Source organism: Tursiops truncatus, chromosome 2, assembly GCF_011762595.2.
Source record: "Tursiops truncatus isolate mTurTru1 chromosome 2, mTurTru1.mat.Y, whole genome shotgun sequence".
NCBI classification, from domain to species: Eukaryota; Metazoa; Chordata; class Mammalia; order Artiodactyla; family Delphinidae; genus Tursiops; species Tursiops truncatus.
In genome coordinates, this window is record NC_047035.1 from 1,717,645 (window position 1) to 1,744,629 (window position 26,985).

General features: G+C 66.0%; 1 protein-coding gene across 3 annotated transcripts in view; it reads right to left on the reverse strand.

Annotated features, from left to right (window-relative positions):
• KIF26A (kinesin family member 26A) overlaps window positions 1-25,828 on the reverse strand; it is a 39,839-nt gene extending 14,011 nt beyond the window's left edge. For 2 of the 3 annotated variants that reach the window (XM_033850550.2, XM_073799999.1), the window contains exons 1-4: window positions 25,652-25,828; window positions 25,053-25,298; window positions 12,154-12,588; window positions 5,451-5,641 (exon numbers count right to left, since the gene is read on the reverse strand). In XM_033850550.2, coding sequence (XP_033706441.1) covers window positions 5,451-5,641; window positions 12,154-12,588; window positions 25,053-25,298; window positions 25,652-25,693 — 914 coding nt within the window. In that variant the 5' untranslated portion in view covers window positions 25,694-25,828. Of the gene's footprint in view, window positions 1-5,450; window positions 5,642-12,153; window positions 12,589-25,052; window positions 25,299-25,651 lie in introns of those variants that run through there. The other variant, XM_073800001.1, reaches the window with a different exon arrangement.
• Between the last annotated feature and the right edge of the window lie 1,157 nt (window positions 25,829-26,985).

Consider the following 26,985-nt stretch of genomic DNA (forward strand, 5'->3'; position numbering starts at 1 on the left):
TCCCCAACTCAGCAGCTGGGGCGGGACGGCACATGCTGGGGTCAGCCACTCACAGGCTGTGTGACCCACACGTGGTGACTTAGCCTCTCTGTGCCTCGATTTCCCCATCTCTAACATGGGATGACATGACCACCAGAGACCCTCGTGTATAGCCCTGAGGAGCGAATGCATTCAAGGCACCCAGCACAGGTGACACAGACGGGCCTGGGTCCAGGTGGCCCTGGTTCCAGATGGCCCAGGCCTCCGTCAGCCCCCCCACCCCGCCCGCCTTCCCGGCGAAAGGGGCTGGAGGTCAGAGTAGGGCCAACTCAGGGCTGAAAGAAGCTGCCCACCAGGCCTGCAGGCAGCCCCCCGCCGCCCCGCCCAGCTGCCCCTCTCCCGGTCCTGCTGCACCCGCCCTCCTTCTCCCAAAGCCCCCAGGCCCCTGAGTCTCACCTGTGCCCCTCAAAGGGGCCCGACAGGAGGGCCTGCACCCTCTGGGCACACGGCCCCCAGCCCGCCTCCCACTCGGAGCAGCTACCAGCGTTTTGCTTAACTCCTCTCATCTTTCATAGGAGCTGTCTTTTAAGAGACCCCAGGGACGGCTTTCCTCCTAGCGAGGTGTCATCAAGGAAAATAAAAGTAATCTACGGTGCGGGGCGGACCCTTCGTAACTCAGTGGGGCGGCCGGTGCACGCCTGGCGGGGGCGGGGGCCTGTGAGCGGAACCCACAAGCTGCCCGGACAACTCGGGCCGGGGCCCTCAGCCGGAGACGCGGCCCCGATTCCTGCCTGAGCGCATGTGCCCTAAACCCAAAACCGCCTGAACAGAAGTCCCCAAGACGTGGGGGAAGGGCAGCACAGGAACTGCCCGGCACCAGCTGGGCCCTCGAGGAGACTGGACAGGTCAGCAGACCACCACGGCCGAGGTGTGTCCCCCGCTCCCGTCACAGCTGGCTCCCTGCTCCTCCCTAGGTCGGGCAGGGCCACCCAGGGTCCCCGAGGCTGGGGTGGGGCCACCCTGAACCCCCCAAGGCTCAAGGGGACGTGAAGGCCAGGAGGACGGGTAAGGCGCTGGGGGAGACAGGACATCGGGCTGCAGAGGCCACACCAGAAGGCAGTGCTCTGCCTGCTGCTCAAGGCCACAGACGGCTCTGCACCCTCTGTGACCCTCTCAGGAACCAGGGTGTCCGGCACAGACCTCAGCCCCCTCCGTCACCCTCAGGTCCCAGCAGCAGAGCACAGGGAGGCGTCCTTCCCCGCTGGACACGCCCAGGTCTCGCCTGGACAGAGGCTGGGCCCGGAGCCATCTGAAGTCCCGCCAGCCCCACGAGGCTGGAACGGTACTGGCTGGGCGTCTCTGCCCCGTGGTCTGACCTAACTCGGGGCACCCCCTCCTCCCTCCCTGGCCCTGGGTCAGCCCCCGCGGGGCTGGGAGCTGAGAAGCTGTGCCCAGCCTGCCCAGCCCTCCAGGTCTCTGTTCTTACAGGCTTGCCTCACTGGGCATGACTCAGAGGCCTCGGGACAGCACTGTCTCCTGTGATGAAATCCAGCTCCCTTCAAAGCCGGGACGAGCCCGTCAGCCACTGAGCAACTGCACCTCAGCTCACACGGCCTGGGGGTGGTCTCGGGAGGGTCCCAGCCTTCTGGGTGCACAGACCTGGTTTCCAGGCAGTGAGGGTGGGGGAGGAAGTGATACCAGGCTTCACAGAGGCTAAGAGAACACACAGGCACCACACTCAGGACCCCGAACACCCACTGCATTGTTGGGGAGCAGGGTTGGGGTGCGGGGTGCTCAAGGCAGAACCTGCAGGGGGCGGGTGGGCACGTCTGAGTGGTCTGGCTCTAGAGAGGAGACTTGGAAAAGCGGGAACTTCACCTGCACGCACAGCTCTCCTCGTCCTCAGAGGACACCTCCCCCGGGAAGCCTTCCCTGATGCCCCCACACTGGGCTTCCCCAAACCCTGTGCCTGCTGCTACCACGGGAACCATTCCACGCCCTGAGCCACAAGTTCACACGGCCGTGTCCCATCAGGTGGGGGCTCTGGAGGGCAGGGGTTTGCCAAGCCCAGGCCTAGAACACAGGGAAGCTCAGGATGGGGCCCGGAGGGAGGGAAGGAGGGAGGGAGTGAACTCATGAATGAGGGAGGGACCGAGCTCCTCCAACCTCCCTCTGAGCCCCCAGCCCTCTCACCTAATCCCAGAGGCCTTTCCCCAGGCTCACTGGCCCAGGTCATTAATTCACATAAACAGAAAAGAAAATATTTGCCTTTTTACAAAGAAAAATTGCCTCTTCCAAACAAGAAGGTAATTTCACAGGCAGTTGGCCTTGACGGTGAGGTCCTTAATCACCCTGAGGAGACACACGGGCCTGTTTGGATGTGTGTGGGGGTCAGTTACGGCCAACCCAGGGCTTCCTGCCTGGGCCGCCTGGAGGCCGGCGGACCAAGCCACATGCCACATGCCACGCCCCACGCCTGCATCCCCCCCCCAGAGCTGCCTGCTAAGGGGGCCTGCGCCTCCGAGGCCGAGGCCCAAGGGCCTAGCAGCCTGACCTGGACCGCTTGCCGTTTGCACATCACCTGGGAACTCCACGCTGCGGCTACGAAGCTGCCTCACGCACCCTGCCGGTGACGGACACCTCTCCGCGGGGCCCTCCTGCCCATGCACCTCCGGGCAGCACCCGCTCTGGTTCTGGGCCTCTGCCAGGTGCCACACCTGACGTTCCGTGGCCTGGGCACCCAGGCTGACGTGGGGAAGGGGGCTCCGCTGAGGCTGCAATGGGGCGGCGGGGGTGCCTACGAGTGCAGGGGGCTCCTGTCGCCGAAGGAACCCACCACTCGCCCTGCCCTGCACCTGCCCAGAAGACCCCCAGCAGTTCTTCCCACGCCATCTAGATTCAGGGGTCCAGGAGGTGAGCCCCGGAGAGGCCCAGAAGCGCGGGTAGGAGAGAGCGCTAACGGACGCATCGCGGGGGAGGAGAGGCTGCAGAGACAGGAAGGACGGGGACATCACACAGCGTCCCGAGGACTCGGGAAGGGGGAGTCAAGGTCACCAGAGCCTCCGGAGAAAATGTAATTACTGGCGGCCCGGCCTTTTCAGGACTCTGGTGGGGGCTGGCACGCTGAGCTCTCGGTCACAGCTGTGGCTGCAATGCCCGAGCGACCCACCCAGCCCAGCTGAGGCGTGCAGGGCGCCGGGCCTCACCCCTGTGCCCTACGCCCTGTAACAAGACCCTGGGCACCAAGCCACCCACAGAATCACCCCCACCTTGGCTTGCCCACAGCAGGGTGAGGGGCTCGGAGGTGGTCGGGAAGGCCCGCGGCTAGCATGCCCGCAGGGAGTGCTCAGGGCCGGTGGAGAACCCAGATCCTGACCCCACCCTATCCCGTCTCCACTTGGCAAACACCGGACTCCTACTCAACCCTCAAAGCCTGTGTCCTGCGACACTGCTCGGCTCCTTCAAAGGCTCCGTGCTGCTGTCAAAGGCTGACAGACCCCACCCCGACTACCAGAAACTTCCGAGGGGCAGGGCATGGGCTGGGTGTCAGCTTTGCCCCCCAGATGCCCAGTGAGGGATGCAGGTGGGAGCACGGAACACGCGCTCAGCTCGTGCCCGAGGCCCCCCGGGGTCCAGCAGCTCCTGGTCTTTGGGGACTCTGGACAAGCCCCTTTCCCCTCTGAGCCACAGCCCCACAAAGCAAAGAAGGGCACATACAGCTGAGAGCACCCCCCTCACCCCAACAGTGAAGGGTGCCACAGCCCCAAAGGGCAGAGGGTCTCGGGCCCAAATCAGGCACGAGCTGGAGACGGTGTTCCCATCAGGAACACCCACCCCACAACGTGGCCCAGGACCCTCCGGAAGCCGCTGTGACTGGGGGGATCCAACAGGCTGGAAGTAATGGCAGCCGGCAATGTCCCCCCCACCCCACCCCCGCCCCATGCCTTGTAAACCAGCCCCCAGTGCTTGTTTCTATGGTAACTTCCCAAGGTCAGTGGAGGCAGCCTAGCTCAGCTGGAGACAAAAGGCGCACCCCTCCTGCGGGCCCTAGGCTGCTAAGGAGCCAGTGTGGCCCCCAGACCCCCGGAGCTGGTCTTCGTCCTCAGAGGGTCTCAGGCTTGAAATCCCCCAGCAAGCATGGCCTGATGGAGCGCGGCCGCTGCCCAAAGCCCAGGGGCAGAGCCTACCCGGGCCAGGACACCTCCCGAGGCCCGCTTTGCCCCTCTCGTCCCCTCCACAGGGCTCCCGGGCCCTCCAGGCAGGCCCCACCTGCCCCGTAGCCAGAGTCCCAGCCGGGCTCTCTGCACCTAGCTGGGGTGGTGAGCCCGCACAGGGCCACGATGCTGTGCTCACCAGCCTGGCGCCCCCCAACACCCCACCGTGTGCCCGCCACTGGGCCAAGCTGACGCGGCGCAGGCTCCTGGGATCAGGGGACCAGATTAGCGCCCGCAGGGGCTGCTAATGGGACAGTGACCCGTGCCGGGCCAGCCATCACCGCTCATTACCACCGGCACATCCTGCGTTCCCCACGCCACAGGGGGAAGCTCGGAACCCAAGGGCATCGCCGGGGGGCGCACAAGTGGGAGAAGGGACCCCCTGCTCCCACACACCACTCCCCCGCACCCTGCACCTTGCTGACGCAGCGCCCCGGCCTGCCAGGCCTCGTCCACGCTAACCGACGGCCCAGGACCTGGTGTCTGCGGGGCCACGCAAGGCATCCCGGGGACGCGGACGGCCCGGTCGGCCCTGCGCACTGGAGCTCGGGGCTGGGGCGGGGACCCACCTGGTTCCTGCTGCCGGTGGAGCCAGATCTGACAGCAGAGCCGTGAGGGGGTGTGCCAGCAGCCCCCCAGGAGGGGGAGCCCGGTAGGTGGGGTGTGGGTACAGCCGGCGCCCAGGACAGCCTCCTCGGTCACCCAGGGATGCTCCCCCGGGCCCGTTCCACCCCTGTGCTCCCCGACTGCAGGGACAGCTGCCCTGAGACCTGCCTCATCTGCCTCCCCTCCACGGCCACCCTCCCCCTCCCGCCGGCCCTGGCTCAGGGCCGCCCGAGGACATCCACCACCCACGGCTGAGCGTCCTCTCGCTGGGCCAGCGTCCTCTCAGGGCCTCACAGACATCAGCTCGCTGCACCTCTGAGGAAACTGAGGCACAGAGAGGTTACGTGACCTGCCCAGGGTTGCACAGCTCGGAGCGGCAGAGTTCGAACCCTGTCCTTGGCTGTACCCCACCCCCAGGGCGAGAGGCCTCCACTCACACTGCCATCGATGTGGCGCCCTGAGAGGCCGGACGGACGGAAGGACGGCTGCGAGCTCCCCTTCTGCTCGACTGCCGGCAGCGCAAGGCCACAGATCTCCCCGGGAAGGCCCGCAGGCTGCCAGGCCAGAGGCTGAGGTCCCCAGGGCCCCTCACACTGTCCGCGCCCAAGCTGCCCCCAAGCCAGGCCCCGGGCCTGCCCCAGGAGAACGTACCTGAGGAAGAAGGAGGCTGCGGCTGATGGGCCCGTGGAGGCTCCCGCTGGGATGCCTGGGGCTGGGGTGACCAGGGCCGTGGTGCAGGCCCCGCCGCGGCTCCACGTCTTCGACGCGCCATCAGGGCCCACGGACGGAGGGCCGTCCCGGACCGTGTCTGCCACCGCCACCGCGGCCACCGCTGCTTCAGCCTGGAGGGAAGCAGGGAGCCCGCGTGAGGGACAGGCACCCGTCCCTCACCGGGGAGCTGGGGAAGCAGGCCCGTGCACCCCGGAGCCCAGCAAGCTCCCTGGGCCCTGCACGCATGGGGCCAGCCGGCTTGGGGAGTGGCTGGAGCAGAAGCAGGCACAGACGCCCGCCCAGGGACTGGACTTTCCAGCCCCTCCCCCCTCCAGTTCCACAAACACAGTGACCACAGTGGTCAGGACCGATGGACAGGGACCACCCCCTCACCCCTGGGCCATCTGTCTGGGAGCACCCAGAGGCACGACTGAGAAGGAACCACAATAAATATTTGTCATGAGCGCTAATTGCCCCACGTGTGATAATGCATTGTCTTCCCATCACCTGAAATACTACTCTGGCATTTCCAACTCATTAGCTAAAATAAATTCCGGAAAGGGACACAGCCTCGCAGCGAAGCACAAAGGTAATTAAGCGCGCCCCAGGACGGCGCTGGCGGACTTGAGATCCCGCCACTGTACATTACATTTACGCGCACGCGTCGGGCCCTGGACCCCCAGGCCAGACCTGGCCCTGGAGGGGGATGGACGTCGGCCACCCCAGCCCCATCCCCTTCCCCAAGGCTCCCCAGGCACCACAGCCCGGTCCCTGGGGCTTCTGGCTTCACTTGGCCCTGAGCCCTGTCCAGGGAGTCCTCTGTACCTGGATGAAAGGACAGGGGCCTGTCTGGTGAGCCTGCCTGTGAGGAAGCCAGGGGGCAGCCACACTCCAGGGGGCCTAGCGTCCTCGGGGTCTCCCAAGTGACACGGCCACAAGCCACGTCAGGTGGCACTTCAGCAGAATAAGCCATCATGGGCCCCAGGAGGAACGTTCTGGCAGGAGGTCCCGCCACCTCACAGCAGCATCCCTCCTCACCACAGCAGAGGGTCTCACCCCACCCAGCCCGTGGTCAGCACCAGCTCCCAAAACCCCCCTAGGGACACAGCAAAAACATGTCTGCAAAGGAAGTTCAAAGGGAGCCCCAAACCTTAAGCTGGATGGATGCCAAGCACCCCCACCTGGCCCCCCTGCAGCACCCCCAAGGCTGCAAGGACAGGTCAGTGGCAGAGAAGGGCCAATCTGGAATAGTCCAGGCCCTCGCCAGGCACTGTGCTAGCGCACCACACCCTGCCACCTGCCTCGCATCTGCCTATAGGGCAGGAACTCCTATGCATCCCTCAGAACCCAGTCCGGCCAGCCCTCTCCTTCTCCAGGCCACTCCCTGTGCCTTCCCTGGCCTCCCCCAGCCCTCAGACCTCCCCCAGCTTCCCCCAGTCTACGTAGTGCTGCCAAGTCACAGAGAAACAAGGCCAGGCTCAACTACCCAGCACCATATTCTCCGATCCCCCAAGCTTGCATGAGCACCTAGTGCATGCCAGGAATCAGGAGGCCCCGGAGGGAGCCTCTCCACTTGCCCGGTCTCCTCCACATCCATGGCACCTTGCCTGGCACATAGTAGGTGTTCAATAAATCTGTCCTCCAGGAGCACAAGGCGTGGCAGGGACACGCGGAGCTCACGGCCAGGAGGTGGGCCCTGTGCCCCAGGGCAAGGGGGGGCTGCAGGAGCAGAGGGGCACCCGATCACAGGGAACATTCCACAAGGGGGGTGGTCAGCCAGGCCTGGACCTGGGTAACGGGAACCGGACGCTGCTTCTCCTCCAGGCAGCTGTGGAGCTCAAGGCAAATGTGAGTGACGCGGGGCAGCCAAGGTCCCCGACAGCCTGGACGCTGCCCACTTCCCCTGCGGCCTTACACGCACATGACGTGCGATGCTCCCTCACCTCAAACGTCAGTCCCTTTTCTGTCACTTCACATACGTGCTCCCCGTGAGAGATCTAAACTCGTTTGTCGAGCAGAGCGGTGGAGGACAGGACTGATGTTAAAAGCTGCGTCACCCACAGGGCCTGGCCTGGGTCTGGCTGAGCAACCCCTTGCGAGCAGCGCACGGCCGGGGGCTCCTGGGGGCCGGGGCAGGGCTCACCCCCGCAACACCCCGGGTGCCCACTGCCCCAACCGGCCCGAGGCGGGGCCCAGGCCCAGCAGCCCAGGCTGGCCCGGCTACGCAGGCCAGCAAGGCCGCCTGGATGGCAGGGGACAGGGCTGTGAGGTCACGGCCCCACACGGCCCTCCACCCACTCCCGTGGGGCCCAAGCACCCCAGCTCCCACGCCAGCATCTCTGCCTTCAGCCAGGACGTCCGGCCCCACCAGCAACGGTGCAGGCCACCCAGCCTGCCTACGGCCGGCCAAGCCCCACACTGACCTGTCGGGGGTCCCGCACGCGCCTCGGCTCCGCCGGCCCACGAGCTGCAGGTTCCTGCCGGAAGCAGAGCCCGGACGCGCCCAAAGAAGCCGAGGGGGCGGGGGAGGGAAGACACGACACGACACAACACGGGGACAGCAGATGGGGGGGGGGGGCAAACAGAAAACGTGATGGAGGTGCCACAGCAGCAAGGAAAGAAAAGCATGAGGAGAGGAGCGTAAGGAGGGCCCGCCATCCCGGGAGGCCCCCGCAGCAGCCTCCAGACCCCTCTGCAGGGCGCCCACGACGGGGCGCCGGGGTGCCAAGGAGCACGGCCTGGGAAACACCAAGCTAACCCATTCCTTAGGAGCCCTCTGGGCCTGCATTCCGCATCTGCAAGATTGTGGCCCGTGAAGCACAGCGTTCCCCAGCTCCTCAGGACAAATACCTCTCCGGGGGCCACTTCGTGCCCAGAGGAAAAGTGGGGAGGCAGAGGAGGAGGTGGCTAAGGGGCGGCCAGAGCTGAATCTTGCCCTGCAGGGGGCACGGGTGGCATCGTCCACTGGGCATGTGCCGGGCCCCCTCAAAGCTCTGCCCGGTCACCCAGAGGGCCCCGGGCTGGGACGGTCCTAGCCTCTGCAGGTGCCTTGTCCCGCCCCCGTGTCACAGAAGCACCTCACATGGAAGTGGGGGCCCATCTGTCCAACTTCCACTCCACGGGCGGGTAAACTGAGGCCCAGAGGGGGTACCAGCAACGGGTTAGCCAGGTCAGAGGGACAAAGCTCCCTCCATCCCACGCCGTTTCGGCCTTGTCCCCAAGGACAGGTGAGCACCCACCAGGGACCCCCGCCAGGGTTCACAGGAAGTGGGGGGAGGCAAGCAGGCTGGCACACAGGCAGCAGGAGCCAGGTCCCCAAGCCGGGGCCACCCAGCCTCCATGGACAGAGGGAAATCCTGGCTCCACCAAAAATGACCTCACCTCCCACTCAAAGCAGCGTGCAGCACCTCCTCCAGGAAGCCCTCCATCCTCCCTGTCCAGGCCGAGCCTCCGCTGTCCCAGCCCCTGCGGCAGGCTGGGAACCCTCTGCTCCAGGTCCTCCTCCACGAACTGTGGGGCCCTGGGTAGGGCCCGGCCTGTGTCTACAAGACTAGGGAAGGTTCGCACAGGCTCTGCTAGCCTGGACCCAAGGTAGCTGCACCCTTCACCCAGTTACTCAGTCCCACCCTCAGCCGCCCCAGGCGGTGCTACCTTTAGCCTACCGTGGGGTCAGGAGGCCAAAGCCTCAATCTCTTGGCATCGGCTGTAAAATGAGTGCAGATGTCCTGTGAACATCTGACGGGGCCCTGCCAACATGGGGGAGACATCACGGTTCACAGCCGTGTCCCCGTGGAGCAGGCCAGGGCAGAGCACTGGGGTGGCCCACGGGCACCTCATCCCCCACAGTGGCAGAAGTGCCTCTGCCTGACACAGTCTGGAAAGCAACTGCCCGACTGTCCCGCTGGGCGGCTCCCACTGCCGGGAATCATCACTGGACGCTCGGGAGGTGAATGACCCGGAAAGGGCCGAGCTCTGTGCTCTGGACGGGGAAGCGGGCTGCAGTCTCGACAACAGCGTGGCTGGCTGAGGGCTGCTCCTTCCGGACAGTAGACAGCCATGCGCACAGAACGACCCCCGGCAGCCCACGGGGCAGGCTCCCAGCCACGGCGCCTGGAACACACCAGGCCTTCCACCCACCTCGCCCGCCCAGATCCAAGTCTGCCTAGAGACTGTGGCGCCCAGGGCCGCTGATGGGCTGTGCTGGAGGTTCCCAGCGCGTCTCTCCAGAGGTATTTAATTCTAGAGCCTAACATGCAGTACTTCAACATTCCAGGGCTGCCTCTAACGATCAATGCCCCGGTTCAGGGGAAATTACCTCATCTGAGTCCAAAAGTTCTATTTATGGTTCTAATAATCTCTCTATTGATCGCCAGGACTGTTGTCTAATTATAAATCCACTCCCACCCACCCTGAACGCAATCAATGCACACATAAAACCAACAGGGAGCCTTAAATGTTCACGTTTTACGGTGTGCAGGCCCAGCTAGAGGGGCTGCCCAGCTAGAGGCCAGTGACCCCACCACAGCGCAGGGAGGCTGCACCGGGGCGCTGTGCCATCCCGCCCTCTCCCACCTCCGCTCACCCCACCCCTCCGCCTCCTGGAGCCCTCAGAGCCGCGGCCAAGCCGTCTCTCCACCTGCAAGACTGCGCTCAGCTCCCTCCCAGGTAAGGAGCCCCCTGGCTATTCCCAGCAGCCTCCTCTGCCCCCATATACTTCTCGCTGGGCCCACCATCTCTGACACTTCCCTCCAGGCCCAGCTCAATGCCACCTCCTCCAGGAAGCCGCCCGGCTCTCTCGAGCCCCTCGGCACATTCCTCCCGGGCAGCCCAGCTCTCGGGCCAGGAGGCACCATGGGACTGGCACGGCAGAGGCTGGCCTCGCTCTTCTTGACCTCACTCAGGACTTAACAAATGCAGGAGTCGGAAACAGCGAGGCCACACCCAGGGGGCGTTGTCACACCAACTGGAGGCTAGTTCAGACCCAGAAGTTCTTCCTGGGAGCCCCCTGTGCACCCCAGGCTACTGAGGGCCAGGGAGGCCCCAAGGACAGGGCAGCCTCAGGCGGACCAGCTCCAGCAGCGAGTCACAGGGGGCCAGCTCCCAGCAAGGGCAGGGTCTCACCAAGGGCCACCCTGGAGGCAGCAACGTCCAGCCAGCACATCTCGGTGCCGTCAGAGGGGCCAGCAAGCCCAGAGGCGGGGGCGGGGCGGGGGTCAGTCCCACCCAGGGGCTGTACGGACTTTGCCCCAAGAGCTGGGGGCCCTCCTCGTGCCTCCATGTCCCACAGCCCCAGGGGGCACGGAGACCCCAGGAGACATCTGCCTCGTGCTCTATTTCAGAGACACTTGCTGGGCGAGTTGGTGCGGCTGGCGCTGTGGTGACTGGAAAGGCTTTCACAGCCACGCACCCGTCTCCCTGCCCCTGGGGATCCACGGGGGGCGGACGATACAGCCACACTTGTGCCGCACCGCCACCTGCTCCCCCCCGGCCGCGACCCCACCCCCAGCTCTGTCTCCCAGTAAGGCCTCCCCACCTCCATGCACACAGACCAGTCCCTCTGCTTACAGGGTCCCTTCTACTTTGTCGCCTGGTGAGCCCCTATTCCGGGCACGGCTGGGCCCCCAGGAGAAGGCACCCCACCCCCCCCATGTCGTGCAGGGCTTGGGCCTCCTGGGGAAAGGCCCTCCCGGCGCCCAGCACACCTAGTCCCATGTACCACCAAACCCAAAGCAACTCCCTCCAGCGTCCCAGGAGACCCCTGATCCAATAACCCACCCTCTCCCGACCCCCCCCCACCCTGGTACGCCTTCTCTTAGAAGGAAGACTGGGGGGACACAGAAGCCACTTGGGAGAAACTCCCACCAGAGAAGCCCTGTGACCAAGGCGGGGCCGGGCCCCCAGCTCCACCCTCCGGAGCTGGGGTCATCTCAGGCCGCGGGGCCCTCCCTGGGCACACCCAGCCCAGGTCTGGGGCACCCCCGGCACCCCTGGTGCCCAGAGCTGGTTCCACGGAAGCTATGCCACTGCTGTGGGTGACAATCTGGTGGGCCTGAGGAGGGGAGCCCCGGAGCGGGGAGGGGGGTATCCCGCAGTCACCCAAAAAGAGGCAGCTCCTGAGAGGCCAGACCCCGTGTAAGTGGGAACGGGGTCCCTACCATCTGCAGGCCCCCCGCTACCCTCCAGGCTCTGTCACCTGTCCAGGGGGCAGGGCTGTGTCACCCAGGGCTGCTGCGCTCCAGGCAGGAGAGCCTGGACAGGGAGTCACCAGGAGGAGATGTTGGATGACGTTCTGATCTTGCCCCAGCAGCCCACAGGGCCCTTCCATCAGCCCACGGCGCCACGCGTGCTCTCAGAGTGGCCAAACCGTCCCCAACCACAGGCCTGTGCCAGGTGGAAGCGATGTTCCACGGTACACAAGAGGACCCTGCCCCCCAGCGACCTCGCAGGCTGACTTGACGAGGGCCTTGGGAATGTCTGGGGCCTCCTCCAAAAGGCACAGCCCCCCTGCTCTAGGGGGAGCCGTGCTGCAGGGCACCCACTGAGCTGGGCGCTCAGCCCCGGAGAGCGCCCAGCCCTGACCGGCTGTAAGCGTCCTGCCTGGTGTCCCAGGGGGCCCACGGCCCACTGCGCCCCGGGCACTCACCAGGCACGTCGGTGGCAGGAAGCTGTTGACCCTCGAGACGCTCCACATGCCCTCTAGGCACTGCTGGGCCTGGATGGTGACCGTGCTCAGTGCCCCGCCCAGGCCGGCGGGTGCCACTGACACCTGGACGCTGGGCCCGGACGGCCAGCCCAGCCCCTTCCTCCTGCCCGGCCCCACTCGGCCCAGCTGCCGCCCCACCGGGCCCACCGGCGCCGGTCCATCCCTCGGGCCGGTGGCGGCACCGGGGCTGGGGGGCATGAGTCCGGGGCCTCCATGGGGGGCGTCAGGGTCCTCGCGGCTGGCGGGCGCCTGAAGCAGCCGCAGAGCCTCCCGTGTGAGCTGGGTCAGGTGCGTGGTACAGACGTCACAGCGGCGCTCAGCCTCCGGGCGACACGCAGGCAGCTCGTCAAGAAGCAGAGCGGAGAGGCACGGGTCCTGGGGGAACAGAGGACAAAGGGACAAAGGGATCAGCGCCTGGGTGCCAGGACTCACCGCCTGGCCCTCACGTCCACGGCGCCAGGCCAGCGTGCGTGGCGGCCGCCGCACCATCCGTAGCTGACTAATAAGCCCCGAACTGTGTCGTCAGCACACACCCAGCAGGAAATAATCATCGGGGCTTGAGGGTGAGGCTTGCGGCGCCCTTGACGACTGCCCAGCTCCTCCTGCCGTCACCACCACGCTCGCTCACAGCTAAGGAGGCGTTTGCACGCTCCCCGACGTGCAGCCAAGGCCGCGGCCGCCCGGCCGAGGAGCAGCCAGGGGGCCGGCAGAACAAGGCATCCACGGCGGGCTGGGGGCGGCCAGCACCAGGGCCCCGGCTGGAAGCAACGTCTATTCCAGAGCCAGTGGAGGTGGGGCCGGGGGGCTAGAGACCCTCCCCCTGCCTTTGCGGCATCTCTAGCCCTGCTCCACAGGGCCGAGCTGGTGATTCCAAGTCCACGGGAAAACAGAGGCCAAGCGCGGCCAGCACAGACAGGAGGCAAGGCTCGATGGCCTCCACGCTCCATCCCGGGCATGGACTTGGTCCCTGCAGCCCACCCCCTGGCCTGCACTGAGGGGGACACACGGGTCTAACTGCAAGCCTGGTAACCAGAGAGGGCTAAGAACAGGAGCCAGGGGAGCCCAGAAGAGGTCCTCGCCTAGCCTGGAGGTCAGGGAGGGCTTCCTGGAGGAGGTGACATCTCTGGAAGAAAGAAGAGGAGGGAGCCAATCCTCAGAAGGAAACTCACTGGAGGGAAGCTGTTAAGAGTCCCATTCCCAGGGCCCAGCCCCTGCACCTCGACCCCCCACCAGGCTCTGCCTCTGCCTCTCCCCGGGGCAGCCCCGCAGGGCTCTGGGTCTATGCTGGGACCAGCCCCTCAGCATCCTTGCCCCTTCCCCGAGGGGCAAGCCCCAACCACAGGTGCCTGGCTGGGACACCCCCTGAGCAGAGCATGAGCCCAGCCCAGCCGTGGCTGTGACCACCCAGGACTTCCCCAGTGTCACCTGACAGAGCAAACCCCAAATGCGGGCCTGGGTCTCCAATTCGGCCAGCTGGGGGACTCAGCCGGCCCCATCCCTCCCCATCACCACAGCCTGGACCCGCCGCAAGTCTGCAGAGCCGGGGCCCTCCCCCCTCCCTGGCCACACTTCTCCCAAAAGGTTCTAGGCAAGGCCTGGCTCCAGTCCAGCGGCCCTCTTGGCCAAAAAAGGACTACGATCTCCCCAAACCCTCAGATGCAGAAGCCGTAAGCATCGTGCAGGAGGGGGTGCCTCATTCATCCCAGCAGGGTTCCCCAAGCCTGAGCTGTGGCCAGCCTGACCAGCGTCCACAGACGCCTGGGAGGGCTCCAGAGGGTGACAGCTGGGACAGGGTGGCTTGCCGTGAAAGTCCACTCTGCCGGTCCAGCATCAGAGGGCATCGCTCTGCTTCCGTGTCCCCAGGACAGGCAGACCTCGGAGATATTTCAGTTTCGGTCCAGATCACCGCAATAAAGGGAGTATTGAAATAAAGCTAGTCACGTGAGGTTTTGGTTTCCCAATTATAAGAGCTATGTTTACACCACGCTGTAATCTTCAGCGTGCAGTAGCATTGTGTCTAAACAAAACAATTTAATCTTAAAAAAGAGTACGGATTAAAAAATGACGCTGTCAGAAAAACGGCGCTGACAGACTCGCTGGACACGGGGTTGCCACGAGGCCTCGGCTCGCAGAAAACAGCGCACCTGTGAAGCGCAGCAAAGCAAAGCACGTCCAACCGGGTGAGCCTGCGCCGCCCCGCGCTCCCGGCAGGCTCGGCCATAGAGCTGCCCCCTCACGTGCCCCCGGGCAGGCCCGGTCGAACACAGCGTGACCCCAGCCAGGCCAGGCCTTGCCAGCTACCTGATTTACGGGCCGCTCCGGAAGGCCTGGCTTTTCTCCAGCAGGGGCTGGCGGGCCCCAGAGCCTCGGAAGCGCCCAGCGTGTCGGGTCCCAATCAGCGACACCACCCCCACCTGCTGCTCCCCCGTGGGGCCCCGGGGAGGCCCGGAAACGCCGCGGGGACCCCACTCGTGTTGCCCGTGGGCCACAGATGGAATCCAGACGGCAGCCCAGCCACGCCTGGCTCCCACGGGCCGGCTGTCACTCCATCCCCCACCCCCAACCCCGCCAGTTTTCCAGGCCCAGCCCTGATGACTCTGGTTTTTCCACTCAGCGGGAGGCAGCTAATGGTGGGCTGGTGAGAGGGCGAGGGAGGGCGGCCGCTAGAGCCATTAACCAACTTGAAAGGCGGCCCAGACCCCGCCCGGCCCAGGCCCAGCTGCCCATTGTTCTAGGGCCTCTGCTTCCGGGGAGCCCTGGCATCCCCTCCACGGCCTACACAAGAGGAGGCGGAAGGAAAGTGGGAAGCGCAGGGCATGGGGGGCTGCTAACAGCCCTGGGCCCCCACCAGATCCCCACCGCGCGGCCACGGCAGCCCCCCGCCCAAGCCCCGCCCCCAGCCGGTCCCGAGGAATTCAGGTGGGGCTCCAGGGAGGCCCCAGCGGCCCCAGGCCTCAGGCTCTGAGCATCAAAGCCCTACGTGGGAACCACAGGGGTCTGCTCCGGGGGGAGAGGGCCCCCCTAGCTCAAGCACACCCCGCACAGGGAGACAAGCCCAGGGCTGCCCGGCCACCTGCTCGGTGAGCCAACTGAGGGAGTTTCTGCGCTCGTGGCCCCCCAGGTCTCCCGAGTCCTGCCTCACAAGTTCCCAGGAGGGCCAGGCCCAACACACCCTGGCCCACCCCATGGCCAAAGCCCCCTTGAGGGGCCAAGTACCCCCTTGCAGCAATGGCAGCCGAGCCCACCCCTTGGGGGACCCTCCCATCATCACTGCCGAAGGCTGGCTGATCCCCCGGGCCTCGAGGGGCTCCCGGCGTGGGGCAGGCCCGTCTCTCCAACCCGTCTCCTGTCACACACGTGAGATGGCAAAGGCCAACAGGGGGAGGGACCCGCCTGGGGTGACCGCACGGAGAGCCCAGCGGACCCTGAGCCCCTCAGACAGGCCAGGCAGCAGCGGCTGGGCCGCCACAGGGGCCAAAGCGGCGCTCGGGCAGCAGCTGGGCCACTGAGCAGCCGGGACAGTCCCTGCACGCTGGTCACTCAGAACCACAGCCCTCGCTGGAGGGACCAGCCGGGGGACCGCAAGCTTTGGGCAGGACAGGCCTAGAGCCAGGATCCCCGCCCCCAGCTGCTGGCCCAGCACTCGGGGCTCCAGGGATGGGGCTTCTCCTGGGAGCTGGCACGGGCCACTCCCAGGAAGGGCACCCTGGGCCCCAGAAGGTGAGGGGTGCCGGCACCTTCCACACCACCTGCCGACCCCTGGGCAGCCCTCAGGGAGACAAAGGCCCCTCCCCACTCCTCAGCCACCCCTTCCTCCCAGTGCAGCCCACAGTCCTCAGACCCCAGCACAGGGCGGGGAGCTGGGGGACGCCTGGGAGGAGCAGCCCTCCCTCCCCCGGGCCTGGTCTCCTCTCCCAGCCCTGGAGCAGCTCCTGGCAGCTCCAGGGCCCACAGGCCCAAGTTCCAGAATTTTAACCCCTGAAAGCCCCGGCCACCGTGCAGGCTGGCACCCACCCCTCCCCTCCAGAGCCCAGCACCTTCAGAAAGGCAGTAGTTTTCCTGTTGCAAAATATTACTTTTAGTTTCCTCTTTGTGGTCTAATCAGACAGATATTTCACTTGCATTTGGAAACTGTTTTTCTTAATTTGATTCAACTTAGCATCGCGTACCACCTACCCTGCACGCTGCCTGGCTTTCAGGGAGCCTCCCCGCACTTAAAAATGATGACTTCTCACTCTTCGCTTTGTTTCTGGGTCTCCAAGTTGCTTTAAGTAATCCTTCCATTTGCTCCTGTGAGGGAGCCCTGGAGGGGGCCGCGCTGCCCCACCATCACCACCAGGAGAGGCCTCCCCAGCCCGGCTGGTCAGGCCCCCGTGTAGGGCAGGAGGGGAGCTGACCAGAAGCTCCCCACCCCACCACCACGGATGCCCCCCTGGGAGGGGGTGGGGAGGGGCTCTATTCCGCAATTCAGAAAAGCCCCCAGGCCGCAGGGCTATGAGGCGACCCTCTCTGAGCCCCCATCACCCCGTCTTTTAAAAGGGGGCCTGGGCACCCGCTGGCAGGACGGCTAGGAGAGCACATGGGCCCAGAGGCCAGCCACACGGTCAGGCTCGACAAGCAGGCACTGAGCAAGGTCCCACCAGCCACAGCTCCCTCCGCCCCATCCTCCCTTCTCTCCACAAACAAAGCAGCTGGGCCGTGACCCCGCGCGGCCCCCTTTTCCGGAGTTGACAACAGGTCCAGGAAGGGACCCCTGGCTGCCGGGCCGGGCGCTGCCCTCCCGGGCTCTGCTGTCGAGGACATTCCCAGGTCGCGTGCAGCGGGCTCGGTTTCCAGCCACACCACAGCCATCCCAGGCCCTCCCTCCCTCCCTCCCACCCAGCCAGGGCCTCACCAGGGGCCCGGCCCCCAGCCCCAGGCCCCACCACCTGCTGGGTCCAGTGGGATGCCTGGAGACCCAAACCCAACCCTCCCTCTGCCAGCCAGGCCGCCAGAGACCACCCCGGCCTGCAGGCCTGCAGCTCTGAGGCCCCAAGCTGACACAGGGGGAGGGGAGGGGGGCCGTAGCCTGGCCCACCCAGCGCTGCCCAGCACCCATCCCCAAGACCCTGTGCCAGGCACCGGCCAGCTGGGCAGCTCGGGGCACACACTAGCTCATTGAGACCTCCTCCCCTCAACGGCCTCTCTATCCTCCACACGAGGCCACACAGGGTGGCGGGGGCCCGGGGGGCTAAAGGCCAGACAGGCAGGACGGCCTCAGCGGGTGAGGGTGGTGGAGAAGCAGCTCCACCAGGACACCCGCCGCAGGGTGGGGGGGGGGCCTGGCGCCCAGCCGGACACAGCCTTCAGTCTGACTGTCCACCGCCGCAGGGTGGGAGGGGGTGCCTGGCGCCCAGCCAGACACAGCCTTCACACTGTCCACCTCTGGATGCGAGCACAGCCTGTGGACCTCAGTTTCCTCTTCCGGACAACGGGCCGTGGCAGATCGCACCCCGCAAGCCCAGCCACGGCCAGGGCCCCCAATGCCCCGTGGGAGGCTCTGAGTCCCGGCAAAAGGGGCAGGTGCAGAAGCTGAATGGGGCCCCTGCCCCCAGGTGGCCCCAGATACCGTGTTCTCCGGCACACAGGGCCACCCCCGACCACCAGCCCCTCCGACAAGGCTGCCAGAAGAGCCCGGAACTACGGCTCTTTATCGGAGGGCTTCCCAGGACGCCCCAGGCCCCACTTCTACTCCAGGGCTGGAGCGCAACTGCACTCCACCCCACCTCCCTACCTTCGACCTCATCCTGCTTTCCCCTTGTCACCCTACAGGGCACCCAAGACACGGTCTCCGCATGTGCTCCGGGCAACCCCACCCTCGAGCTCTTGATGCTCCGCCCCTGGAGACCCTCACCCCACCTCTGGGCTAATTCCAGCCCAGATCAAATACCACCTCCTCCAGGAGGTCCTCCTGGGTGCCCCTTTCCAGAGCCCTCCCTCCCAGGGCACTTTGGTTAAGAGCACAGACTTCAGAGGTGGAGAAGCCAGGGTGCGTGGCCTCGGGCAAGTCACTCACACCCGTGTGTCCGCTACTTCCTCCCCTGGCACGTGGGGTGGTGGAGCTAAGCACATAATTCCCAGAGGCCGGCTCACTGGTGACGGGTTTTGAACAGGCCAAGTATGTGGGGCTGGCGGGGATTCCAGGAAGCAAAACTGGGCTGTGGCCTCGCTGGGCTGTGTGGGGGAGGATGGTGACGGGGAGCCTAGGACGGGGCAATTCGGAAGGAGCCGACTCTGCAGCCCACACCCCCGAGCAGGGCACGGGGCAGGGCCAGCGCCCGGCACGCTCCACCCGGAAACGGAGGCAGTTGCGCAGGCCAGCATCCATCACACGGGATCAGAGGTGAACGCACACGGCGGTGTAAGGACGTCCACCCAAGGCGGACACAGTAGCCTGTCACGGGGCCGTGTAGGGCCATAAATCCACCAGCCCCAGGCACCCAGCTGAGTCCACCCACCCCTGCCCCAGCCCAGCGCCCACAGCCAAAGCCTGGGATGCTGCCCAGGGGGGCAGGGACCAGACCAGATGAGTCCGGGGAGCCCTCCCAGGAGCCCTGCAGTCCACATTGGTCCCTCGGCCACAAAACGTAGCACCAGAAGCGAAAGCGCCCCTTCACCCAGAGGGGGCCAGAGAGTCTACTCAGCCCAAGGATGCTGTTCCCAGACAGGGCAGCTGAGGCCCTGCCAAGAAGCGACCACACCACAGGAGCTGGGGCCACAGGAGCTGGGGCCACGGGAGCTGGGGCCACGGGAACGGGGGGCCACAGGAGCTGCGGGCCACAGGAGCTGGGGAGAGAGGTTTGTCCGCCACGCGTCCACCAGCGGGAATGAAGATCACGGGGCTCAGAGGTCAGGGCTCAGGGGTGCATGACCAGAGAGCAGCTCCCAGAGGGTCCCAGACAGCCCAGACTGGCTGCTTCCAGAAACCTGACAGGGGACAGCCTGGCCCTGAATGCCACCCCCCACCGCACGGGTTCGCCGTCCCCAGGAAGCAGACGAGTGGACGGAGGCCAGATGCACTGAGGGACACTCGATCCACTTCCATTCTGTTTGTTTATTCATACCCCGCACCTTCTTGCACAAAAACTGCGGTGGCTTCCAGGAATTACTCGGCATAAATTGGAAGTGAAACCACGTGGCTAGTGACAGTCATGTTAGAGCAGCTAGGAACGATCAGTTCCCACAGATGTGTGAGAAAGGGCCCATGCGGTTGGCGGAAGCTGAAGACTGCATTTGCTGTGAGCTTCCTGGCAGGCAAAGGAAAAAGGAAACTAGACTTTCCTTGCCATTCAAGACGACAACCAGCTCTTCCAACTGCCAAGTAAAAGATCCCTTCAGGACACTCGAGGGAGCCTTGAGAAGGCCCCAGACCCCCTCCCTTAAGCCATGCCAGACCAAGACAAGCCCCCGGAAAGGCACTGAGCAGCCCGAGGTACAGGGGTGACACCCTGACCCTCCCCCTTTCAGCAGAGAGGCAGTGAGGAAAGTCACCACAACTCACTCCCCTGCTCAGCCCCAGTGCTGACTGCAACTGGACTCCCCTCAAGAAGCTCCCTACCCCAGACCCCAGCCGGCCCCCAAAGCGCCATCTCTGCCTCCGGCTGACGTTCAGAGGACAGGTGCTCAGGACCCGAAGCTCAGTCCCGCCCCCACTGCCCACCCTCACTCCCTGAAGCCCCAGACCAGCAAGGACCCAAGACGGGCACACGGATGGGACCAGAGGAAGTTCCCAGGGACAGCAGGGGACACCAGCTAGACCACCGCCCACCTAGGGAGGAGGGGGCCAGGGCAGGGTGTGGAGGGGCCGGCCGAGGTCTCGCAGAGGCCAGGTGGCAAGGCCAGGCCTGACCGGCCTCCTCCCTCCTCCCGCCCAGGCTTGGTCCCTGCGGCCTGATCCCTCCCCGGCTGAGTCATCAGTCCCCTACCAGCTGGGAGAGTGCCCAGCAGCCAGCCCCAGGGAGCACCGGCCCCTCTCACACCTCCCAGCTGCCTCTGGGGCTTGCCAACACCTGGCTCAGCTGGAGAATGCTGTTGACACCAGGCGCCCCGCCCCGGGGAGCCCCCCCAGAAGCTGGTGGAGCTCAGGCCAGGCTCCAAACAGCATGGGGGACACGGGCCCAGGGACTGTGACCCCAGGTGGCAAATGTCCAGCACCAGCTGGGCCAAGCCCCTGCCGCCCCGGGACCCCACCGTGGCATACCAGTGCGGTCAGAGCCGGGGGCGGTGGGGACAGACCACGCAGGCGTGCTGGGGGTGGTGACAGAGGCCCACCACTCCTGAGCCAGGCCCCAGAGAGAGATGGGAGGGTCTCCAGGCCTCTAGCCTTAGAAGCCTGGTCACTCACCCCGAGCTGTGCCCGGGGTGAGCCCACGGCCTCCCGGCAGCCTTCAGACTCGCTGTCCAGCTTGGCGAAAAACACGAACCAGTGCTGGGGCTGCATGGGTGGGCAGTGGTTCTGGAATTCGCAGGGTGAGGGAGGACGAGACCCCCCTGTTCGAGTGAGCGAGAGATTCCCAAGATCGAAAGGAGAACTGATCACTTCCCCCATCTGAGCACTAATCAGTTCAGTGCCGTGTTGACACGTGGACGTCACGGGTTCCAGAAGAGTCACCACCTCCACGCGATGCATCTGGGCGGCAGCTGGAGCAGATCCCCAAGCAGGATCCCTGCCCCCCACAGCTGCAAGGGGCTGGGGACCGCCATCCTCCACAAGGGCCTCATATGGGGCGGCGGGGAGAGCCAAGGTCCAGTCCAGCAGCCCTCGGGGTGAACACAGCAGGGTGTGGGAGGCAAGATCTGGTCACTCAGTCGTTCAACAAACGTTTCTGGGTGACCCAGACCCCATGCCTGCCCTGACAGAGCTCCTGGCCTGGGGGTAGCACACTGGCCACAGAGACCACACAGTGGCCGTGGAGTGTGGGAAGGGCTGAGAAAAGGCGGGGCCAGGTGGCAGCAGGGGTAGCCTCTGGGAGGACGGTGGAGATGTGGGGGAGGGAAAGCTCGGGGGAGGGGAGGGGAGGAGAGGTTCACTGCACATGGAGGGCCACCAGGCTCTGCGCCAGGAGCTCAAAGTGAGGCCACTCAGTGAGGTCCGAGTCCCCCACCACTGTCAGCTGCCCAAGCAGGGCTCAGGGCAACTCAGGCTGTACGGTTCCACCAAATGAGTATGGGTGGGGGTGGGGGGGTAAGTCTGTCAAAGGGGCACGGGGGGGGGGGGTCTGCCAAAGGGGCACGGGGGGGGGTCTGCCAAAGGGGCGCTGTGGCAGACCACCATGCAATGAAGAAGGGGCCCCGTGCCCAGGGGCTGTGCCTTTCGGGGGGCCTCGGTCTGGGCTCAGTCTGGCAGGGTCCAGGTGGACAGCAGGACCCAGGACTGGCCAGGGACCCTCCTGAGGGCTCCACAGTTCAGAGAGTCCCCTCTGGCTGCCCTGAGGGCGGGCAGCTGTGGGTGGGCTGGGCCGGGGGACAATGACAGGGGCCTGCAGGAACTTGGTGACCAGTTTGCCAGGGAAGGCTGGGGCCTCAGGTTCTGACTCGGGGGATAGAGTGGCCAGTACTAAGCTGGAGGGCGCTCAGTCGTGGAGGAGAGGAAGGCCTGGCTTTGGTCCCTGGGTGGGGGGTTCTGGGAGCTCCCAGCAGAGGCCTCTCAGAGGCAGGGGCAGGGAGAGCAGAGCAGGGAACTGGCAGGACCACCTGGGGAGGCTGGGGCAGGGGGAGGGCGCCTGGGGAGAAGCAGGGCATCTGCAGCGGGGCCCACGGGAGGAGCGGCCCGTGGAGGCCACAGGACAGTCCGAAGGGCGTGCTCCAGGCCACGCAGGGGTCCGAAGGGGTCACTCAGAGACAAGGCCTTGGACCCTGGTGAGAGCAGAGGTGGCTCCGTGGAGGCCCAGAGGCCCCAGCCTGGCATCCCGTCCACAACCAGGCCCACCACCCCTCCCAGTTCAGGCAGGACGGTCTCTGGGCTCCAAGCTGGGCAGGCAGAGCATGTTCCCTCCCCCACGGCCCCCAGGGACACTGGGGCTCCAAAGCAGGGGGCACAGTCCTATCTGCTCCGCATGGATGAGGTCCCTGGGCGGGAACCACGGTCATCCTCACTGCCCAGGTGCGGAAACTGAGGCAGGCACAGGGAGGAGGGAGCAGAGGCAGCAAGGGGGAGGCGGGCCCTCCACCCAGGCCGCCCGCCCACCTCCCATGGGCACCAAAGACCTGGGCACAGCATGACCCCCGAGCCTACATCCCAGCAAAAGCAACAAGGGCTGAGGCGTACGGGCCAGCCCGTGCCAGACGTGGCCCAACACACCTGTGAAAGGGGCGCGAAGGTGGTCCCAGGTACAGAGAGGGAAACCGAGGCCACGAGCTCTCAGCGAACCTGCCCAAGGCCCCAGCCTGGAGCTGGCAGCTGGCAGGAGGGTGGGCAAGAAGCCAGCGGGGAGTCGAGCCCCGGCAGGGATGCCTCAGGCAGAGGATGGGGTGGCCGTGAAACATCACATCCCTCGACCCTTGCAAGGCTCCCTCCCACCTGGGACAAGGGCCTCTCAGCCAGGCTGGGGTCCCAGCCCCACCCTCATCCCAGGCCACGGGAGCCCAGCAAGCCACCTCCGGACCGGGGCGTCCCCAGATGCCCCAAGCACGGGACTAAGTGAGATGACAGCCAGCAAAGTTCTCTGTAAACTGTGAAGTACCGTTCTCACAAAGCTCATCTCCTCACGACGAGAAACAAGAAAGGGCCCTAGGGAAAATTCTAGACCACAAACTACATTCCAGTGCCTCGTCAGCCTCAGAGCAGAGCCCAGTGCCCCTGGACCATCGGGCCAGACTCCTGGGAGGCCCCCCTGGGGCTCACCCAGAGCCGGGCACACGCGGGTCCCCCCGGCTGCCCCAGCCTCCTTCGCAAACTAAAAGCAGAAGCAGCTGCACAAGCCCAGCCCGGGCACCGTCTCCCCAGCCTGCCCTGCAGGAAGCTCTGGGGCAGGCCGGGTGAGGCTGCAGGCTGTGCGCGAATCAGCCTGGGTCACACAGGACAATGACACCCGCCAAGGCCCCAGCCACCTTGTCCCATGTCCCACGGCCCGGGTGGCTCAGTCCAAGGGCCTGAAGCCCCCTTGGGCCCATTCCCACCCTCTCTGGAGAAACAGTGGATGACGGGGCCCTCCCTTCCTCAGGCACAGCGCCCTACAGGTTGGACAGCACCCCAGAAGGGCCCCTGGAGGCTACCCCCATCTGACAAAGGAGGAAATGCAGCGGGGGAAGGGGCCAAAGAGATCAACAAAGCCAGAGACCCTGGTCTGCTGCGTGAACAGGCCGCTGGGTGCCAGGGACAGCTGGGGAAGGGGGTGAGCCCTCACCTGGCACTGAGGGGTACCCAGTGTCAAACGCCAAACTCGGGGAGGCCAGGGGAGGTGGAAGGTGAGCACTGTGGGTGGTCCAGGGCCTTCCCTGATGAGCTGTCTGCAGGAAACGACCACTGAGACCTCCAGATGAGGGACCCCGAATCCACCGGCAACTGGTGTGACCTGCAGCTCTCTCCACCAGTATCCCCTGCCCACCTGCGACCCACCGGCCACATGTCCAGCACCACCAGGCAAAGCCCAGTTCAGTCACTAAAGCCTCTCCTCTCTCTGGCCTCAATTTCCCCTAACGGGGTAGTAAGATGGCCCTGTGGCCCTGTCAGGCCCCCAGGCGTCTAGCCCAGAACACCCTCTCCTGGGGCCGTGAAGGTCTTCTCACGTTTTTTCAACCAGATTCAGGCCACGTGGGGCACAGAGCGTGGCAAGGCTGCACCCTACTCAGGGCAGCAGATGCAGGAGCGTGCAGCCCCACCCCAGGACGGGCCACAGGCCCCCTCCCCTGACCGCAGAGCGAGGGTGCCCAGGACACAAACCAGACTCACATCCCCACTCCCAGTGCCACGGGGAACACCGCTGGACCCCAGGAGGCCGGGGTCTCGCCCAGACAACAGGGCCTCCTCGGAGAACTATATTTAGATTCAATGGGGATTATGCAGGCTTACTTCCCAGGACAGCTTTCAGAAAGGCTGCAGGTCGGGCGGGAAGGGCTTCCTCTGGAGAACCCCCCCCCCCCCTCCAGCCCCCAGCTTCCCAGGCTGTGCAAACTTCCAGAGCGCATTGTTCCTGGAACAATGGTCCCTGCTCCTTCCAAGACCAGGGCAAGCCCGTTGGCTACAGAAGTCGGCAGAGCGCCCTCCCCTGGCCAACACCTTGGCAGCTGGGTCTGGAGCCTGGGGGGCCAGATGGGTGGCCACTGCCTAAAGTGGCAGAGCCCCAGGCTGTGGGCCACACGCAACTCTTAGCCATGGCCCTGGGAGGGGACAGGGAGGGGCCCCCCCCCTCGCAGCAGCTGGCCCACCCTCTGGCCCTCCAAGCCCTCCTGCCCCAGGTGTGCAGTTTCCAGACACTTGGCTGGGGGCCCAGGTGCTCCAAGGGCAACAACACACCAAATAACCTCTTGCCGCTGGCAACGCAGGAGCTGTCCCGCCCGGGGTGGAGGCCCCGCCATCTCCCCCTCTTCTCCCTCTCCCAAACACACACTCGGCTTCCAGCTGTGGGACATCTGCAGCAGAAACGCCCACCCAGCCCCTCCCATCAGACAGTGGGACCCTCTTAGGATGAAATGCCCCAACTCACACACAAGGTGTTAACAGACGGGAAACCGAGGCCCAGAGAAGGGAAGGGACTGGCCCCAAATCCACGGTGGAACCTCGCCTCCCTCCGGGCCCCGAAGACTCCCAAGTGTCAGCATAGAACCCGTCCCAGGGGCCGGCCTGAGGAAGGGTCACTCACCCGGAGGGGTGTCCCGGGCCCGCCGACCAGCTTCCACGCCTGTCGCTTGAGCTCGGCGAGCTTCGTGTGGCAGTGGCGGCACCAGCCGCCTCCACCAGCCGAGTGTCCCTGCTCCGCGCCCGCCCCGGCGCCCTCGGGCGCAGGGCGGCTGCCGCATGGATCCTGCTCGGGCCCGGCGGTCAGTCTCTTGCGGGGGGGCACCTCCAGCAGCTGCAACGTCTCGCGGGCCGGGCCGCCCTCTGTCACCTGGTGGGGGGGGCAGAAGGGGACAGTGAGCTTGGGCCGCTGGGCGGCGCCACCCCGGTACCCAGCACCGGAGACTCCAGACCTCAGAGCGACCCAGGCCGAGTGACTCACTCGACAAAGTTACGAGCGCTGGGCACGAACCTGCAGCGCAACGTGTTCTTCCATCCCGGGAGGGCTTCATTGCCCGCCCCCCCCCCCCAGCAGGAGGCCCGTCGCCACCCGCGCTCCGCTCCAGGCCCGGCCCCCAGGGGGCGCCGCGCACCCTGCCAGTGTCCTCTGCGTCCCGGGCTCGGTCCCGGGCCGTCCGCCGGCCCCCCGTCGCCCGCCTCCCTCTCGTGCCCCGCTGCGCGTACCGCGGGCTGCGCCGCACACAGGGGGGCGCCGCGGCTGCCCATGGCCGGGACGCAGGAAGGGCTGGGCCGTCGCTTTGGGGCCACGAGGGCTCTCCGGGGTCGCCGCGGCTACGTGATCCGGCCTGACGACGGCCCCATGGCGAGGCCGGCCGCTCCGAAGTTCGCGGAGCAGGCAAGTGGCGGAGAGCGCGATGGCTGTGGCGGCGAGCGCGCTCGGAAACGAGGGCGGGGCCGGGGACTCCGGGGGCGGGGAGGGGCGGGGCTCCGGGAGAGCTGTCCCGCCCCGCCCAAGCCCTCGCTCGGCAGTGTGTGGGGGAGGGGGTCCCGCAGCGCCGCGGCCGCACCCACTCCGAGGCCCCCAACCTGTTAGGCGAGTCCCAGCCCGAGGGAGGGGCGCTGGGGGCTGCGATGAGATACCCCGTACACGCGCGCGTATGCGCCTTCCTGCTCCTCTCCTGGGACACTGGGGTCTCCTGGGAGGCCCCAACCCACTCGTCACTTTACAGCCGAGAAAACTGAGGCCGCGGAGGGGAAGGTCTTGCCCAAGGTCACACAACAAAGTGGAAGGGAACCCCGGCCCCCAGGCTCCCGATCGCTTTTTCCTGAAAATCCAGCGCACTCCGCGTGTCGGTGGCCACACTTTGGGTCTAACTGTCACGCATGGGTGAGCATCGCCGGGCTCTGTGCCTCGGAACGTGCAGCGCCCATGCCAGTCTATCTGTGCCTAGGCGTGTCTGCAAACGGCACGCGAGTCTTTGCAGCCGCGCGTGTGCAAGAAGGCCGGTGTGCGCGCCGTGCGCCCGGGAAGAGGGAGGAGGTGGCCCTGGGGGTGTGCGCGGGACCTGTTGTCAGCCGGCCGGGCAGATGGGAACTTAGCTCCGGAATTAATTGCCTGTTAGTCTCCGGCTGGGAGGTCGCCCCCCTTCTCCGGCGACCAGTTGCTCCCGCTCCAGCTCAGCCCTAAGTGTCTTCGCTATCCGAGGCGGCAGGCGGATCCGGGTCCGGCTCTGGGTCAGCCAGAAATCCAGGGTCGGGCTCCGCGGGCGCGGCCACCCGGTTTCTCGCGACGCGAGCGCCCCCTGCTGGCCGCCGCGCAGCCGCCGCCGCGAGGCTCGGAAGAGGCCTCGCGCCACACGTCCGGGGCGAAGAGGTACGCCGGGGGAGGGGGGCTAGAAGGAGCGGAGCCAGAGCAGAGGGCGGCTGGAAAACCGCGGCCCAGGCGGAGACCCCAACCGCAGCTCCCCGGCACGCAGTGCGACCCTCACACAGATTCGAGCCGCTCCCCGCCTCTCCTGAGCCCCTCAAAACGACTCCTTCTTTATGTTTTGCCCACC